Source organism: Primulina tabacum, chromosome 8 (genome assembly GCF_025594145.1).
Source record: "Primulina tabacum isolate GXHZ01 chromosome 8, ASM2559414v2, whole genome shotgun sequence".
NCBI lineage: Eukaryota > Viridiplantae > Streptophyta > Magnoliopsida > Lamiales > Gesneriaceae > Primulina > Primulina tabacum.
Genome location: NC_134557.1, coordinates 40,994,992 through 41,013,317, shown reverse-complemented (window position 1 = coordinate 41,013,317; position 18,326 = coordinate 40,994,992). Strand labels below are relative to the sequence as shown.

At 38.3% G+C, this 18,326-nt stretch overlaps 1 protein-coding gene across 1 annotated transcript; it reads right to left on the bottom strand.

The window, feature by feature from the left end:
• Positions 1 to 1,676: 1,676 nt before the first annotated feature.
• Positions 1,677 to 3,595, bottom strand: LOC142552564 (bZIP transcription factor 29-like). Its single transcript, XM_075662248.1, has 4 exons — positions 2,571 to 3,595; positions 2,351 to 2,483; positions 2,163 to 2,247; positions 1,677 to 2,023 (listed from the first exon to the last, which is right to left on the bottom strand). The coding sequence occupies exons 1-4, from the start codon at positions 3,578 to 3,580 to the stop codon at positions 1,839 to 1,841; spliced, it is 1,413 nt and encodes a 470-aa protein (XP_075518363.1). The 5' UTR covers positions 3,581 to 3,595; the 3' UTR covers positions 1,677 to 1,838.
• Between the last annotated feature and the right edge of the window lie 14,731 nt (positions 3,596 to 18,326).

Below are 18,326 nucleotides of genomic sequence, written 5' to 3'. Positions count from 1 at the left end.
AGTTCATAATCAATAAATCATCTCAGATTACAATAGTCAAATTCTCGGGCATTACAATGTATGTCTTTTATTTTAAAATAATAAATTAAGTTTATAATTTATATGCTTATTTTTTAATTTTAATTATGATTAAACATGATTGACAAATATTTAACATTATTTAAAGTGGTATAATTGGAAAAACAAATAAAGATTTTAATTTTGAGAGTTTATACTTTTATAAATATGAGAATTAATGAATCAGATTTAAATTTATCATATTTATATATTATTTTATCTATTTATTGGTTGAGATAATTATAATTACACTAAAAACAAAAAATATTTTTCACGCTTAAACCTATGTTAATCTCGTTTAAGCTTCAAAAGTTTGGAGCTCGACATCCGTGATTCGGGGTGTTTCACGTTTTTTAGAACCTTGATTTTGAGTTTTTTATGGTAAGTCAAAATTAAGTGTTTATTTATTTTCCGTAAAGAATTTTTCCCAATTAAATTTTGTTTTACTTTTATGTTACATGTGTACTTTTCCAAGAGTGAGATTATATGCCATTAAAAACAATGGAAGTTGGACTTCAATTTGTTCTTAGTTCCAATTTGTATGTAATTTTGTTCAAGTTTATTATATGCGCGCATGCTTTCCCACACGAACATTCAATCACGTCATTTCAAACTTGTTAGCGACATTTAAATACTCTACATTTTAAACATATCGTGTGATTTTATACATGCATGAATCATGTACGTTATACTATATTCTAGGTTTCAGCTTCACATATCATTTTCTTAATAAATTTTAACTATTTATTTATTTCATCATTATAAAACTAAACTAGAATACCATAATTAAACAAAATAGTTTCAAATAAAATCACATGTACGCACATGCTATATATAATATTTATTTATTATTGCATCTACTTCGGTGATTAGTATAAGAGCAAGTCTTTTGTGATATTGTCTCACTTACTTATTTTTATTCGTGAGACGAATCAAATGACCATATTTATAATAAAAACTTTTGGTATAAAAAAATAATTTCTTTTCATAATTGATCCAAACATGATATTCGTCTCACAAAGTCGATCCGTAAGATCGTCTCGCATGAGTTTTTGTTCTATAGTATAATATAATTTGTTGGTCAACATAATTATTAAAAAGTATGATAGTGCGAAAAAAAAAAATAAGATTGCTACGTTATTTGGATTTTTTGCTTAAATATATAATTTTTAAAATTTATTGAAAATTAATATAAAAGATAGAAGATTTATCAAGGTAAGGTGAAATTTTATCCCAAATTTAGTGTGTGTGTGTGTGTATATTAATTAATAAATAAATAAATAATAACAAGTCATTTGACGCTTTTCTTATTAAATAAATAATGTTAATTATGTTAATCTATATTTTTGTAATATAAAAATAATAATTGATTCTTTCAATAGTTATTAATAGCTTTTCTCTTTTCCAAATTTAACAATCAGTTGCCATAAAATAAATATAAATAATAATAAAAACAAATTAGAGAGATTTTTGGATGAGGGTAATAATTGAAGTAAAATTTCTAGAATTTTTTAGTCACACAATATAATCATAAATGTAACAAAAATAAAGCAACATAATAATTTTGAATACAAAAAGAATTATAAACTCGAAGATATATTAAATTCCAACATAATTAATTGTAGTTGACAGAAATTGAAATACGACACACCAACACACACTTTAGTCTAAACGCGACATCATGCTTAAAGACGAGAATAAAACATAAACTGAAACACGACTTAGGTCCAAAATAAAGAACTGATTCTGATTATTAAAATTCCTATTCCATTGTAGCTGGATCACTGCTTTGATTCATGCTCCGCAGGTGTAGCAACTTCGTTGTTCGACTCCGTCTGCTGATTCTGTGGTTGCATTTCTTGTTTCCTAAACAGCTGAAGCATCTCACATTGATGAATCTTAGAGTAAGAAGCTTCATTTGCCACCTTCAAGCGTTGCACTTCCTCTGTCAAGGCTGCCTTCAGTGCTGTCCCATGATACCCATAGTAAGTGAACAAATCGTCCCGAAAACAATTAGCTTGAAAATAATGGCTCAAATCTAACCAGAAAGAGGCCAGGGAAACTATATATATATATATATATAAACAAGGAATGAAAAGTGAGACCTTCTTGGAGACGAGCCCGCTGTTCCAATCCCTGCAACCGAAGCTTCAGTTCGTTGTTCTGGGCGGTCATTGCGGAAGACTCGTGCTGAACTCGAATATGAGACAAGTATTATAGGGGATGAAAGGGAAGCAGTCTCATGTAAAACCACTTACAAATAAAATATATTATGGTACGTATAAGCTTTCACCTCAAGCTGAGCAAGCTGGGCAGCCAGCATGTTGGCTTCGTTCTGTAAAGTCATGCTCCTGTGTTCCAACTCGGCCACGTATCTCAGCCTTCGCTCTTTTGAACGTGCTGCGGATCTACGATTGGATAAGATTCTACACCAGGAAATGTAACAAAAATCAGTGACTAGCTAGCTAGTTAATTCAAGGATATGTATATGATAGATTAGAAGGATGCACCACCTTTTAGCCCGCCTGGGATCACTTAATGCTATTTCGGTGAGTTTCTGGTTCGCCGCAATCTTGTTTTGATCATCAGCAGTAAACCTAACATCACCTATCATCAAGCTAACACCATTTGAAGTCGATTCAGATGAACACATTTGTGAGAGTAATTGGCCTGGCAGTGTTCCTTGATACGGAGAAATTTCAAGAAAATCATTTGCAAGATCTGTGTTTTCCATAAAGCTATGGTCGGAGACGCTTCGAAGGTGTATATTCATCTGAGAAACATCTCCTGCAGCAACCCTTCTGACCCTTTCACTCTTATCAGGCAATGAAGACACACCTGCAGCTCTCTTAAAAGCACTCCAACTTTCGTCGTCAGCACTAGTAGTCTCATCGGTCTTGAATCTGTCGACTCCATTCACCTTATCTTGACTGTCTAAAGCTTCTTGAACACATTTCCCTGCAGCACCAGAAGTGTTCGATGCATCTATGTAATCCAAATTGAGATAAGTAGAGAACACATCCTCATCCATGTTTACCATTTCGGAGTTTTCCTCTCCCGTCATCTCTGTGTTGTTGTTATCACCATTTCCTGCACAGATTGGATCTCTTTCAACCACCTGCACCGGCATATCCAAAGCTCCAGAAGGTTGAAAAGGCACTTCACTTCTGGTCCTTCTGTGAGCCTCATGAAAACCGGCCCCGATTCCATAACAACTAGCACTTGGGGGCGCTAAAGGTGAGGGCTGCAACAACGAATACAAGCTCTCACCCCGCTGCTCATTCGCCACCGCGTGGTACATGGAATCAAGACCAAAATGCAAAGGCTGTGATAGAGACCGAGAATGCGATGGCCTTTCAAGATTAGTAGTCCTCAAATTCTGCGACCACATTTGCTGGTTTCCAGGGTGGTTGGCCAGGATCCGTGAGTAAGGTGATGAGATGGGAGGAAGTTGCGGGCCTTGTGGCCAGAGACAGGGCGGCAAGCTGGCCCTTTGATGACTTCCTCCATCGTCCCCGCTCATTTCTGGACTCTGATATAGTTCTTGGATGATTCAACCAAGTATATTTTCTATGCATATAGCCAAGATATTCCCTTTTATAGAATTAATTCTGCATGGATAACAAAGAAACTGCACAGACATAATATAGTAGGTACTTACAATACATGCAATATTATTACAGTAATATTAATATTTGCGAATGTTAGGTAACAACATAATTTATTTTGCTACTAAAATGAAAATTACAGTTCATTGTCCATTCATCATTAGGTGAACTTTAAATTAAATTTTAAGGTACATAAAAAAAATTAATTTTTTTTTTCATTTACACTTACCATACTACCGAGACATACTAGAAAACTAATCATTAAACAAAGTTATTCAATCCAAGAGCATGCATATATTCAAACATAATTTTAATCCTAAATTCCGCGTAATGTCATGTCCATCGATAAATGTATCATTTGTCGTTAGATCAAGTTCGTTAACCGATCATTCGTGGAAAAATAATCTTATTCGTAAATTCTTTGTAACGTTTGACATGCAATATCTCCATATATATTAAATTAATAGCTTCTCTATCCGCTTAAATATTTTTGTGTTAAGTGATTTTTATGTGAACAAATTCTAGAGATTATATTAAAATTAAAATTTTAGAAATGTTTTTTTTTTGTAAAATATTAATTAAAATAACAAATATGATAATTTTAATGATTTTTAAATTTATAATATTTATTTGCATTGAGAATAATGTGTATGGTAATTTAAATTTAGACAAAATGGAACGAATCTTGCATTAAATTTGGTGAGATAGTTTTGTTTCGATGCTAAAGATGTATAAGTTTGTCTACCTAAAAAAGCACGGCCTGTGTCACCAAAATTAGATAGTATATGTGCTTTAACTTTAATAATATTGTATAATGATTTTCGTATAAAATAATCTAGATATTCAATCAAAATTAAGAAGTTTAAATATTATTTTTGACAATATTTCTAAAAATTAATTAGAAAAAATATTTTAAATTGATAATTTAACTATTTTATTTTAGACAAAAACTTGTGTGAGACGGTCTCACGGGTCGTATTTTGTGAGACGGATCTCTTATTTGGGTCATTCACAAAAAAGTATTACTTTTTATGCTAAGAGTATTACTTTTTATTGTGAATATCGGTAGGGTTGACCCGTCTCACAGATAAAGATTCGTGAGACCGTCTCACAAGAGCACTACTATTTATTTTATGATGTTTTATGATATTTTTTATGGGCAAAAACTTGTGTGAGACGGTCTCACAGGTCGTATTTTGTGAGACAGATCTCTTATTTGGGTCATACATGAAAAGTATTACTTTTTATGCTAAGAATATTATTTTTTATTGTGAATATCGGTAGGATAGACCCGTCTCACATATAAAGATTCGTGAAACCGTCTCACAAAAGACCAACTCTTTTTTATGAGTGATTTTGTTATTTAAATTTAAATTTAGATAAGAATGAATCAGTTTTTTTTTCCAATCAAATGAATCAGATTTTGACTAAGCAAAAACTTGTCTGAGAGGTTTTCACGGGTCGTATTTGTGAGACGAATATCTTATTTGGGTCATCCATGAAAATTTTTTACTTTTTATGCTAAGAGTATTATTTTTTGTTGTGAATATAGATATGGTTGACCCGTTTCACAGTTTAGGATCCGTGAAACGGTCTCTAATGAGACCCACTCTTTTGACTATGGGCATAAGTATATTAAATTAATATAAAATATTATTTTCTACATCAGTAAACTTTTCTACTACAAAGTTTATGTTTGCTATATTTTGTCTTCAAGCTAATAGAGATATTTTAAGTTTATTATATAGTAATTAATCAGAATAATTAATTTAACTAGGATAAATTTTTTGTTTCTTTTAAACTTTATGTTGTCCTGTAACATGTTTTTAGAATAGGATTAAAATTATAATTATGCAAAAATTCGATTTCAGAGAATAAGTATTTTTTATCTTGGAAAAAAAACATTATACCATGACAGTTTTTACAAGGCTCAATCTTAATAATAATAATAATAATGACTGGTAACATTTTCGTTACATATGTACATTTATATGTATATTAAGATTTATTTATGTAAAGTAATTTTTGAAAGGGATTTCATTTAACATGAATGGTAAAAACGTTATATGTATCAGATATCAGTTTTGTATCAGATGTTGTAATATCTAGCTAGTGACAACACGCGGCGAAATAAAAAACATATAAATAAATAACTTAGTAAAAATAATTCAGAGATAATTATGCACAAATATAAAGGGTTTTTTTTAAAAAATAATATAAATTTAAAAATTATTTATTAAACTATTGTAAAAGTGAAAGATTTGTAAAAATAGTGCAATCCGCATAAACCTGCTCCGATTTCTAACTTTTTTTAAAAAAAAATTAGAGAATAGTGTCACGGATTCAAAATGAATCCGTGACTATTTCCCCTATAAATTACGCGCATTTCCTCCGACTCACTTGCGCAAAATGCTTAAAGACTTTCACGGATTCTTATTTCCGGTTGTGTTTTTCGACTACCCTGCGTTGGTTTATCGAGCATCAGTAATTTCGAAGTATTTTACATATATTAATTTTATTTTTGTTATTATTGAAATAATTTTGTTTTATAATATTATTTTTTTGATAAGAATGTTTAACATTGTTAGTTGATAATATTGTTCGTTGATTTTGTCATTTCATACCATCGACTCTTAAAAGGTACCGTTTTTATTTTTGTTGATAATATTGAATTTTTTTTGTATTTTGTGTTGTTATTATTATTAGATAAATAAAATTTTTTATTTAGACAATTGTTAGTTGTACAAAATAAATTAGCATTTTTGAGAAATAATTAATTATGAATCATTGTTTTATTTAGCAAAACGTACTAATGTTAAAATAGCATATAGTATAATAATCATTTTTTTAAAAATGACGTTTACTATATTCGTCAATCATAATTAAGAATAAAAGGATATATATATATATATATATATATATATATATATTTATATGAATTAGATTAATTTCAATATCTATATTATTTTTGAACATATTATTATCTAATAAATTTTTAAAAAATATGATTGACTGAATTTAATTTTGAAATGGATAATTATAATAAAAATATTAAATTTCTTTTATTTTTGAACATATTTTTGAAATTGATAATAATGGATAATATTTTTGAAATGGATAATATTTTTGAACATAATAACTGAAATGGATAATATTTTTGAACATATTTTTTGAAATGGATAATATTTTTGAAATGGATAATATTTTTGAACATAATAATTGAAATAAAAATATTATTTGAACATAAGAAATGAAATAAAAATATTTTTGAACATATTTTTGAACATAATAATTGAAATGGATAATATTTTTTAAATGGATAATAAATTTCATTTCAAAAATATTACCCATTATTATCCATTTCAAAAATATGTTCAAAAATAAAAGAAATTTAATATTTTTATTATAATTATCCATTTCAAAATTAAATTCAGTCAATATTATTTTTTAAACATTGGTATTAGATAATAATATGTTCAAAAATATTATAGATATTGAAATTAATCTAATTCATATAAAAATATATATATATATATCCATATATTCTTAATTATGATTGACGAATATAGTAAAAGTCATTTTTTAAAAAATGATTATTATAAGGATTTTCCTTCTCTCCTCGTTGAGAGACCTGTTTCCTTCTCTCCTCGTTGAGAGCTCTAAATTTCCATTGGTCTGCGTACGACGTCTGTTTTCTTGGCGACTCTCTAATTTGGCTCTCGAAATTATCTTCTCTACACTATGGATAACATGCTGGCAGATCTCTCTCTGTCTGCTGAGGAGGGCGAGGAGATGCTTATTTTACCTCCTCCGTCGGGTTCGAATTCATCATCCACAGAGCTTTGGTTGGTAGGGAGGCTTCTCACAGACAGATCGGTTAACTTCGGGGCGATGAAAAATCGCTTGGTTGACGTATGGCGTCCTGTTCGAGGGGTTTCTATTAAAGAAATTGAAAGCCAACGATATCTGTTTCAGTTTTTTCACGAATTCGACATGGATCGAATTTTGGATGGGGGTCCTCGGTCTTTTGACAATCATCTCCTTATTCTACATAGACTTCAGCCGGGTGAGGTTCCTACACAAGTGCCACTCAACTTTATTCCATTTTGGGTCCAAATATGACCTACCAATTGGGTATCTCTGAATCCATTGGTACACAATTGGATGATTTCATCGGTCAATTCATGAGCTACGACAGCACAAACAATACGGGTTTTTGGAGATCTTACATGCGTATCCGCGTAGCAATTGATGTGCGGAGACCCTTGTTGCGTTGCAAGAAAATATGTAAGCCGGGTGGAGATTGTTTTCTTGTCAATTTTAAATATGAGAAACTTGGTTCGTTTTGTTTTGTTTGTGGTGCTTTAGGACACACGGAACGGGTTTGTGAAAAACCATTCTCCTCGAATGACAAAGATATGAAGAGAGAATGGGGTGCCTGGATGCGAGCACCTGATAAACGCCTGTCACAGTCCAAAACATCCAAATGGTTACGTGAATCTGCAGATTTGGGTGAGACTGCTTCCGATGCACATTCCGGCCGATTCACTGATCATACCAGAATGCAAATGGCAGAAGGATCACAATCAATCACAAGCAGGTGTATTCATTCTATACTTTCAAAGATTTTAATGACTTTTTTTAAATGATGGACTTTTGTGGAGTTGATAGATTTTTATTGACTTTTGTGGAGTCTCGTAGAATTGTAAAACAAATTTCATAGACTCTTATAGATTTTTTTTCAAGATTTTTGTAGACTTTTGTAAACTTTTTCATAAAATTATGTGAATTTTAAAGTTTATAATTGTGATTTATTTTTTATAAATTTTTTTAAAATAATTATTGGACATAGATAACCTCTTCAATTTTAAATTATTGTTTTTATTTATAAATGTAAATGAATTTTACTTGCTTAAAAGTTAAATCAATTTAATTTGTGAAAAACGACAAATGAACTATCCAATTTATTGAAATCAAAATTTCAATTCTTTATGTTAATTCAAGATATTAATGAATAATATTTTTATAAGTTCATAATAAAATTTTATTAAAAGAACACTCAAAATAATGAGTAGTCTTTTATAAAAAAAATCTAATCATTACTGACAATTTGATCAACATCGTTCTACATTCCATTGTCTATGATATCCCTCCATGCATTAGCATTTGCTCGTTGTTGTTTTTGAGTATTAAATAACTTATCAAAGTCGTCACCTTCATAAACTTGTGCTGATGAAGACAATTGAGCTTCATTATCTAGTTCAATTTGAAATTCATCAAATTGACACTTCTTTCAAAGAAAATTGTGTAATATAGCACATGCCAATACAACACCTGTTAGGGGTGGGAAAAAATACCGAATTTTCGGTATACCGAAATTACCATAACAAAAAAATGTTGAATTTACCGAATTTTAAGTATACCGAAGATTTCGATACGCTACGGTAACAATACCGAATTTTTCGGTACGGTAACGATATCTAATTTGAAAATTTTGGTATATACCGAAATACCGGAAAAATATACAAAAATTTTAAAATATATAATATTTTAAAACAATAAATTATAATTTTTTTAAAAATTTAAGGTTTTTTTGGTTCGGTATACTGAAAATTTTGGTATAGTATCGGTATGAATTTGCTTATACAATAACTTAATATATAGATTAACTGAAATTAAAGAAAATAATTAAAAATAAAATGTTATATAATAATTAATAAAAAAATTAAATTTTAATTATGTTTTAAAAAAGTACAAATAAAAGGAAAAATAAATAGATGAGAAAAGAATGAAAGTTTGTATTGAATTCGGGAGATTTCTCAATTAAATGTACATCCAAATCTTTAGGTTGAATCAAAGACTTTTGTTGACATTTTATTGTTGTACCTTAGACTATAATTCTTGTACTTAATAGAATTTAATAGAGTCATTAAAAGTCTATTGACATTTTGAATACCTATAGACTTTTGTAGAGTTTTTAAAAGTCAAGTTTGAATACGACATGACTTTTAAAAATTCTACAAAATTTTACATTGAATACCACTAAACTTTTATGGAGTATATAAAAGTCTAGTTTGAATACCTCTAGATTTTTAAACTCCATAAAAGTCATTAAAAGTCTATAACCAATACACCCCCTCAAATTTCGAAACTCAAAAAACTTCGGGAGTAAATTTGTCAAAAGATTTTATCCCCAGCAAAGAAATGCTTGATATGCGGGATACTACTGGTGAGTATCAATCTCATAATTTCAATGTTGAGGCGGGAAATATCGATAAAGAAAATATTGGGCTGCTTCTAACTGAGGATAGGAAAAGGCGACGGGCCAACATCCGTGCTGAGGCCCAAACAAATATGATGAATATTGATCCAAATACTCTCATGGATCCAATAACAGATATACCCAGTGCCACAGCACATGAACCCACCTTCGATCATCAGAATACTACCATTGACAAAATACAGTCTTTTTTAACGGCAGAGCCTGGCCACCAGGCCTGCCGACAGCCATGATCATCTTAAGTTGGAACTGCCGGGGTCTTGGCCATTCTCGAGCAGTTCCAAATTTGCGTGAGCTTATACAAGTTCACAGGCCGACGTTGGTTTTTCTTACAGAAACTTTAGTTAATTCGAAGAAAATTGAGGAGATTAGAATTTCTATTGGTTTTGATGGAGCTTTTTCTGTTGATCGTGAGGGACGAAGTGGAGGTCTCGTGGTTTTTTGGCGTTCTGCCGATACATGCATGGTTTTAAACTACTCCAGAAACCATATCGACATGAAGCTATCTGAAGTTGGTCATGATGATTGGAGACTCACAGGCTTTTATGGTGATACTCACGGGAAATTCAGGGTCCGATTCCAGCAAGGGTCACTAGTCCAGACGCAGGTTTTGAAATTACCTTGAGCCTGAAATCACAAAGAAGACCGTTAGGAGGGGGCCAGGAGGGTGTCCTGGCGTAGCCCCTCCGACGCTCAAGTCAGTGACTGAGGATATATGGGGGGAGCAGCTAAGGGTGTTGCTGAAAACAATATATTGAATCCCTAATTATACGCTCAAACCATGTATTTATAGGAGAATACATGGGCTTGTCATGGGCCATTCACCTGCGGGCCTTAGATATGGGCCGGAAGTTTGGGCCGGATCTTGATGGGTTCATCCCTGGGGTATCACCAGTCTCCCCCTCCCGAGTCGAACCGAATCGTAGGTTCAAAGTTCGATTAATTGCGTTGTTCTAGGTTTACAACATGTGAGTTGTGTGTCCTTCTCGCCATCTGTCAGTCTCCAAAAATTTGGAAACAAATAAAGTCGCAATCCTGTAGCGTCGCCCCCTCCCCACGCTCGCCCTCGCCTGCCCATACACCTGCCAAGCTCGCCCCTCACCAGCCCTGCCAGCTCGCCCAGCCCCTCAACTCGCCTGTCACGCTCGCCCATCACCGCCCAGCCAGCTCGCCCAACCCATCAGCTCGCCTGACAGCACGCCCACACGCTCGCCCTCGCCTGCCCATACACCTGCCAAGCTCACCCCTCGCCGCATGATTGCCCACGCCGTGCCACGCTCGCCCCTCGCCCGAGTGCTCGCCCCTCGGCGTATGCCACGCTCGCCCGAGTGCTCGCCCTGCCTTCTCCTCGCCTCGCCATCTTCCCGCGCAAGCCACCGCCCAGCCTCGCCATGCCGCTTCTCGCCTGAGCGCCCGTCACGCTCGCCCCGCCCAGCGTTCAGCCCAACGTGGATCACCCTCGCCCCCTCGCCCGCTCGTCCGACGTTCATGCCGCAAGTTCGTCCACACAAGCGCCATGCTCGCCCGACGTCCACGCCGCAAGCTCGCCCATCACCTCGCCCACACAAGCGCCATGCTCGCCTGGCACCACGCCCAGTACGTTGAGATTTTGATACATTCCCTTGCGAATGGTTGTGTGATTTCTGAAAAAATTATGGTGGCGTTGCCCCCACACCCCCACGACCTGAACGGGCAGGTCGATCCCCGTAATTTTCACTGCGGCAAACATCTTTCGTTATCGACAAACAAAATAATTTTTTCTCCTCCCAAACTCTGCTCCTCTACTAGGCGATGCCTTAGTAGGAAAGATAAAATTTAATTTCTCCCAAACTCTGCTCCTCTGCTAGGCGATGCCTTAGGAGGAAAATTTAATTCTTCTCCTCCACTCTGCTCCTCTGCTAGGCGACGCCATAGAAGAAAAATAACATTTTTCTCCACCCAAACTCTGCTCATCTGCTAGGCGATGCCTTAGCAAGAAAAAAAAAATTCACCACCCCCACCTTCTAACTACTCTGCTAAGCCGGGTCTTAGCAGGAAAATAAAAACTCAACACCTCCACCCTCTAACTCCTCTGTTAGGCCGGGCCTTAGCAGGAAAATAAAAATTCAACACCCACACACTCTAACTCCTCTGCTAGGTCGGGCCTTAGCAGGAAAATAAAAATTCATCAACTCCACACTCTAACTCCTCTGCTAGGTCGGGCCTTAGCAGGAAAATAAAAATTCAACACCTCCACCCTCTAACTCCTCTGCTAGGTCGGGCCTTAGCAGGAAAATAAAATTCACCACCCCCACACTCTAACTCCTCTGCTAGGTCGGGCCTTAGCAGGAAAATAAAAATCACCACCCCCACCATCTAACTCCTCTGCTAGGCCGGGCCTTAGCAGGAAAATAAAAATTCAACACCCACACACTCTAACTCCTCTGCTAGGTCGGGCCTTAGCAGGAAAATAAAAATTCAACACCCCCACCCTCTAACTCCTTTGCTAAGCCGGGCCTTAGCAGGAAAATAAAAATTCAACACCTCCACACTCTAACTCCTCTGCTAGCTCGGGCCTTAGCAGGAAAATAAAATTCACCACCTCCACCCTCTAACTCCTTTGCTAGGTCGGGCCTTAGCAGGAAAATAAAATTCACCACCTCCACCCTTTAACTCCTCTGCTAGGTCGGGCTTTAGCAGGAAAATAAAAATTCAACACCTCCACACTCTAACTCCTCTGCTAGCTCGGGCCTTAGCAGGAAAATAAAATTCACCACCTCCACCCTCTAACTCCTCTGCTAGGTCGGGCCTTAGCAGGAAAATAAAATTCACCACCTCCACCCTCTAACTCCTCTGCTAGGTCGGGCCTTAGCAGGAAAATAAAAATTCAACACCCACACACTCTAACTCCTCTGCTAGGTCGGGCCTTAGCAGGAAAATAAAAATTCACCACCCACACCTTCTAACTCCTCTGCTAGGCCGGGCCTTAGCAGGAAAATAAAAATTCATCACCTCCACACTCTAACTCCTCTGCTAGGCCGAGCCTTAGCAGGAACATAAACATTCAACACCTCCACCCTCTAACTTCTCTGCTAGGTCGGGCCTTAGCAGGAAAATAAAAATTCAACACCTCCACACTCTAACTCCTCTGCTAGGTCGGGCCTTAGCAGGAAAATAAAATTCACCACCCCCACCCTCTAACTCCTCTACTAGGCCGGGCCTTAGCAGGAAAATAAAAATTCAACACCCACACACTCTAACTCCTCTTCTAGGTCGGGTCTTAGCAGGAAAATAAAAATTCACCACCCCCACCCTCTAACTCCTCTACTAAGCCGAACCTTAGCAGGAAAATAAAAATTCAACACCTCCACACTCTAACTCCTCTGCTAGCTCGGGCATTAGCAGGAAAATAAAATTCACCACCTCCACCCTCTAACTCCTCTGCTAGGTCGGGCCTTAGCAGAAAAATAAAATTCACCACATCCACCCTCTAACTCCTCTGCTAGGTCGGGCCTTAGCAGGAAAATAAAAATTCAACACCTCCACACTCTAACTCCTCTGCTAGGTCGGGCCTTAGCAGAAAAATAAAATTCACCACATCCACCCTCTAACTCCTCTGCTAGGTCGGGCCTTAGCAGGAAAATAAAAATTCAACACCTCCACACTCTAACTCCTCTGCTAGGTCGGGCCTTAGCAGGAAAATAAAATCCACCACCTCCACCCTCTAACTCCTCTGCTAGGTCGGGCCTTAGCAGGAAAATAAAAATTCAACACCTCCACACTCTAACTCCTCTGCTAGGTCGGGCCTTAGCAGGAAAATAAAATTCACCACCCCCACCCTCTAACTCCTCTACTAGGCGATGCCTTAGTAGGAAAATTTAATTTCTCCCCGGCACTCTGCTCCTCTACTAGGCGAAGCCATAGTAGAAAAATAAAAATGTGCCACTCCCACCCTCTAACTTATCTGCTAGGTGATACCTTAGGAGGAAAATTTAATTTCTCCCTTGCACTCTGCTCCTCTACTAGGCGATGCCATTGTAGGAAATTTTAATTTTTCTCCTGCGCTCTGCTCCTCTACTAGGCGATGCCTTAGTAGGAAACTTTAATTTTTCTCCACCCCAAATCTAGTCCTCTGCTAGGCGATGCCTTAGCAGGAAAATTTAATTTTTCTTCTGCGCTCTGCTCCTCTACTAGGCGATGCCTTAGTAGGAAAATTTAATTTTTCTCCACCCCAACTCTGCTTCTCTGCTAGGCGATGCCTTAGCAGGAAAATTTAATTTCTCCCTTGCACTCTGCTCCTCTATTAGGCGATGCCATAGTAGGAAAATTTAATTTTTCTCCACCCCAATTCTGCTCCTCTGCTAGGCGATGCCTTAGTAGGAAAATTTAATATTTCTCCACCCCAACTCTGCTCCTCTGCTAGGCGATGCCATAGTAGGAAAATTTAATTTTTCTCCACCCCAACTCTGCTCCTCTGCTAGGCGATGCCTTAGCAGGAAAATTTAATTTTTCTCCACCCCAATTCTGCTCCTCTGCTAGGCGATGCCTTAGCAGGAAAATTTAATTTTTCTCACTTTCATAATACACCACCATTCATGAACTGAAAAGAAGAACTTGATTTTATTGAATTCCAACTGATTACATGGGAAAATGCAAAGATGAAATACATCAACAATAAATTCAAGAGTAAGATTTTCTGAGGTGGTAAGCATTTCAGGGTCTCTTTGAAGCCTTGCCCTGCGCTTTCTACAACTTTTATGCTCCTCTTATACCTCCCTGGGACAAAGTCACTCACTTAGAAGCTTCTGCAAATGACTCTACGACTGTAAGACTGAGCTCAAGCTTCCATGCGAATGCTCGCGACCTCTCTTTTCTTCTTCCTTCACGATTCTTTCATTACAACGACGTGCGATTTTTTGGTCCCCGCACAAGACTCCAACTCCTTTTCCCACAGGAAACTTAAGCTTTTGATGATAACTGGAAGCTACTGCTCTAAAATCCTTCAGGGCTGGTCGTCCTAAAATTCCATTATACGCTGACGGGGTATCTACTACAGTGAAGGCTATCATCTTTGTTACCCGCCGAAAATCAGTCCCCAAGGATAGGGGAAGAACAATCTGACCCAAAGGCAAGATGACGCGTTCTGCAAACCCATACAGCGGGGTGGATATCGGCTCAAACTCAAGTCCTCCCATCTTCATTTGATCCAACGTGCTCTTGAACAAGACGTTCACAGAGCTTCCATTATCAATAAATATTCTCGCCACATCATAATTGGCAATGGTGGTCGTTACCACCAAGGCATCGTTATGTGGAGTCACAACGCCTCAGAGGTCTTCCAGCCCAAAGCTGATGACGGGGTCTTGTGGTAAGTCTGCACCCCTAGATATCTCAAAGTTCTCCAACCTTCTCCCATGTGCCTTCCGAGCTCGCCCAGAGTCTCCATCAGTAGCACCCCCCGAGATCATATGAATCATTCCTCTCGTAGGGTTGTTATCCTCATTCATTCCCCTCCTCGGTTCGACGAGCTCCTGAGAGACATCTTGACATCGACCTTCCCTTCCCGATCCTCTGATTTATCCATGGAGGGCCTTGACCACGCCTAGGGGGCGAGCGAGACCTTTGTCGACTCCTGAATGAGGATCTTTCTCGTCTATCCCGTGAAGGCAATCTAGCACTGCACCCAACCCTTCGCGACTTCTCCCACCTCCCCGCAGGCTCCCTCACCTCCATCACCTCGTCCCGACTCCTATCCAGGGGAACATGGGATGAGAATTGTCTTCTACTACTAGTTCTGTCTTCCTCTCTTTCCCCCGCACCCCTCTTCCTTCCTCTTTTCTCCGCTCCCTCCACTCTACTTCCTCCGGGCCATTTCTCCATCCTTCTGTACCGTTGGGCATCTTCCAAGTTTACATATTTCTCAGCTCGAGCCAACAGATCATCATAGCTCAACGGAGGCTTCTTGACCAGCGACTTGAAAAACTCCCCTCCCCTCAGTCCTTGTGTGAAGGCACTTATCATGATGTCAGGGGTAGCCGCTGGTATTTCCAGCGCTGCACTGTTGAAACGCTGGACAAATTCTCGCAAAGTTTCATTCTCTTGCTGTTTCATCACGAACAGGCTCAAATAATTTTTCTGGTGCCTCTTGCTGCTAGCAAATCGGTGCAAGAAGGCAACTGAGAAGTCCTGAAAAGAACGTATAGAGCTGGGCTGCAAAGTGTTAAACCACTGCTGGGCTGACCTCACCAACGTGCCCAGAAACACCCTGCACCTGACTCCATCCGAATATTGGTGCAACAGAGACCCATTCTCAAACCTCCCCAAGTGTTCCTCGGGGTCAGTATGTCCATCGTACTCTCCCACATTCGACTGTCGAAAATTTGGAGGAAGCCCTTCTTTTAAAATGGTTAGTGAAAAAGGACTTCCTCTCTTGGGTGTCGGCGCTCTGCTCCCCAACTGCTGCCTCAACATTTGTATTTCTTTCCACATCTCCTCTATCTCCGGATTCTCTTCACTTGGGAGGGGTCGCGTCTCCTCCCCCCTACTCTGACTGCCCTCCACATTCTCCCCTTGCTCCTGGCGAGCGGCTTGCTCTTCTACAAACATAGACTCTTTATTTCTCTTCATTGCCTCATCCACTGTCCGGGTGATAAATTGGCCCAACTGTTCCAAAGTCAAGTTCCCAACATTCTCATTGGGATGGGTTTGCTCGACCCTTGTATCCTGAAGGGGCTGCTCGGTTCTTGTCTCTGGACGCGGTTGTTCCTGTCTCGTCTCGAGACGCGGTTGTTCCTGTCTTGTCTCACCATGAGACTATTCGGGTCCCCTTTGAGGACGCGATGATGCTGAGGTAGCTCTTCTACTTCCTTTCCTGCCTACCATCTCTACGTCTCAACTCAAGTTTTCCCACAGACGGCGCCAAGTGATACTCACGGGAAATTCAGGGTCCGATTCCAGCAAGGGTCACTAGTCCAGACGCAGGTTTTGAAATTACCTTGAGCCTGAAATCACAAAGAAGACCGTTAGGAGGGGTCCAGGAGGGTGTCCTGGCGTAGCCCCTCCGACGCTCAAGTCAGTGACTGAGGATGTATGGGGGGAGCAGCTAAGGGTGTTGCTGAAAACAATATATTGAATCCCTAATTATACGCTCAAACCTGGTATTTATAGGAGAATACATGGGCTTGTCATGGGCCATTCACCTGCGGGCCTTAGATATGGGCCGGAAGTTTGGGCCGGATCTTGATGGGTTCATCCCTGGGGTATCATATGGTTTTCCAGAGACTACTCGGAACCGTCAGTCTTGGGCACTAATCCGAAAATTAGCCTCACTCTCTCCACTCCCATGGTGCATGATTGGAGACTTCAATGATATTCTAAATCACTCAGAGAAGCGAGGACAAGTCGATCGCCCGGAATGGATGATACGAGGCTTTAGGGAAGCCATTGTTGATTGTGACCTGCATGACATCCCCTTGAAAGGGCACCCTTATACATGGGAAAGGCATAGGGGACAACCGAACTCAGTGGAAGAGCAGCTTGATAGGGCCATGGCCCCATCTACATGGCATCACCACTTTGGGACAGCATCGCTATCGAATCTGATAGCGTCCCACTCGGACCATTCACCAATCTTGCTTGACACTGAACCAAGAACTATAGCTAGCTCAAAATGGCAGTTCAGGTTCGAAAATAGATGGCTACAAGAGCAGGAGCTTCCGGTTGTTGTACAAAGCCATTGGCTCCCTCATGCAAACTTGAATGTGATCGACCAACTGAAGGAACTCTCTGAAAGTCTTTCAACTTGGATTCGTTGTCTGTACCGGGATATTAAAGATAAAGTTGCAGGGTTAAAACAACAGATTGACCTCATGCGCAACAAAAATGATCCCATCTCTGCTGCGAAAATCCAGGAACTCAAAGCTACCCTATCGAGGCTTTTGGCAGAAAACGAAACTTTCTGGAAGCAACGAGCTAAACAATTTTGGCTAAGGGACGGTGATATGAACACTAAATTCTTTCACTCGATGGCTACTAGGCGACATGAGAGAAACAGGCTGCGCAGGTTAACTGATTACACTGGAATAATATATGAAGCTTCCAATGATCTGTGTCGTATCGCTTATGAGTACTTTGAACAGCTTTTCATGTCAAGTGAAGCATGCTATGGCCCGGTGATATCCCAAATCAATCCAAAAGTCACGATAGAGGACAATGCCACCCTGATGGCCCCATTTACGGGGGATGAATTTCGAAAGGCTTTATTCCAAATGCACTCAGAAAAAGCCCCGGGACCTGATGGTTACAACCCATCCTTCTTTCAACGCTTTTGGCCCATTATTGGGGAGGATGTGGTTCGCAATTGCACCATCTGGCTAGAGCAGGGCTCCTTCCCAACATCTCTG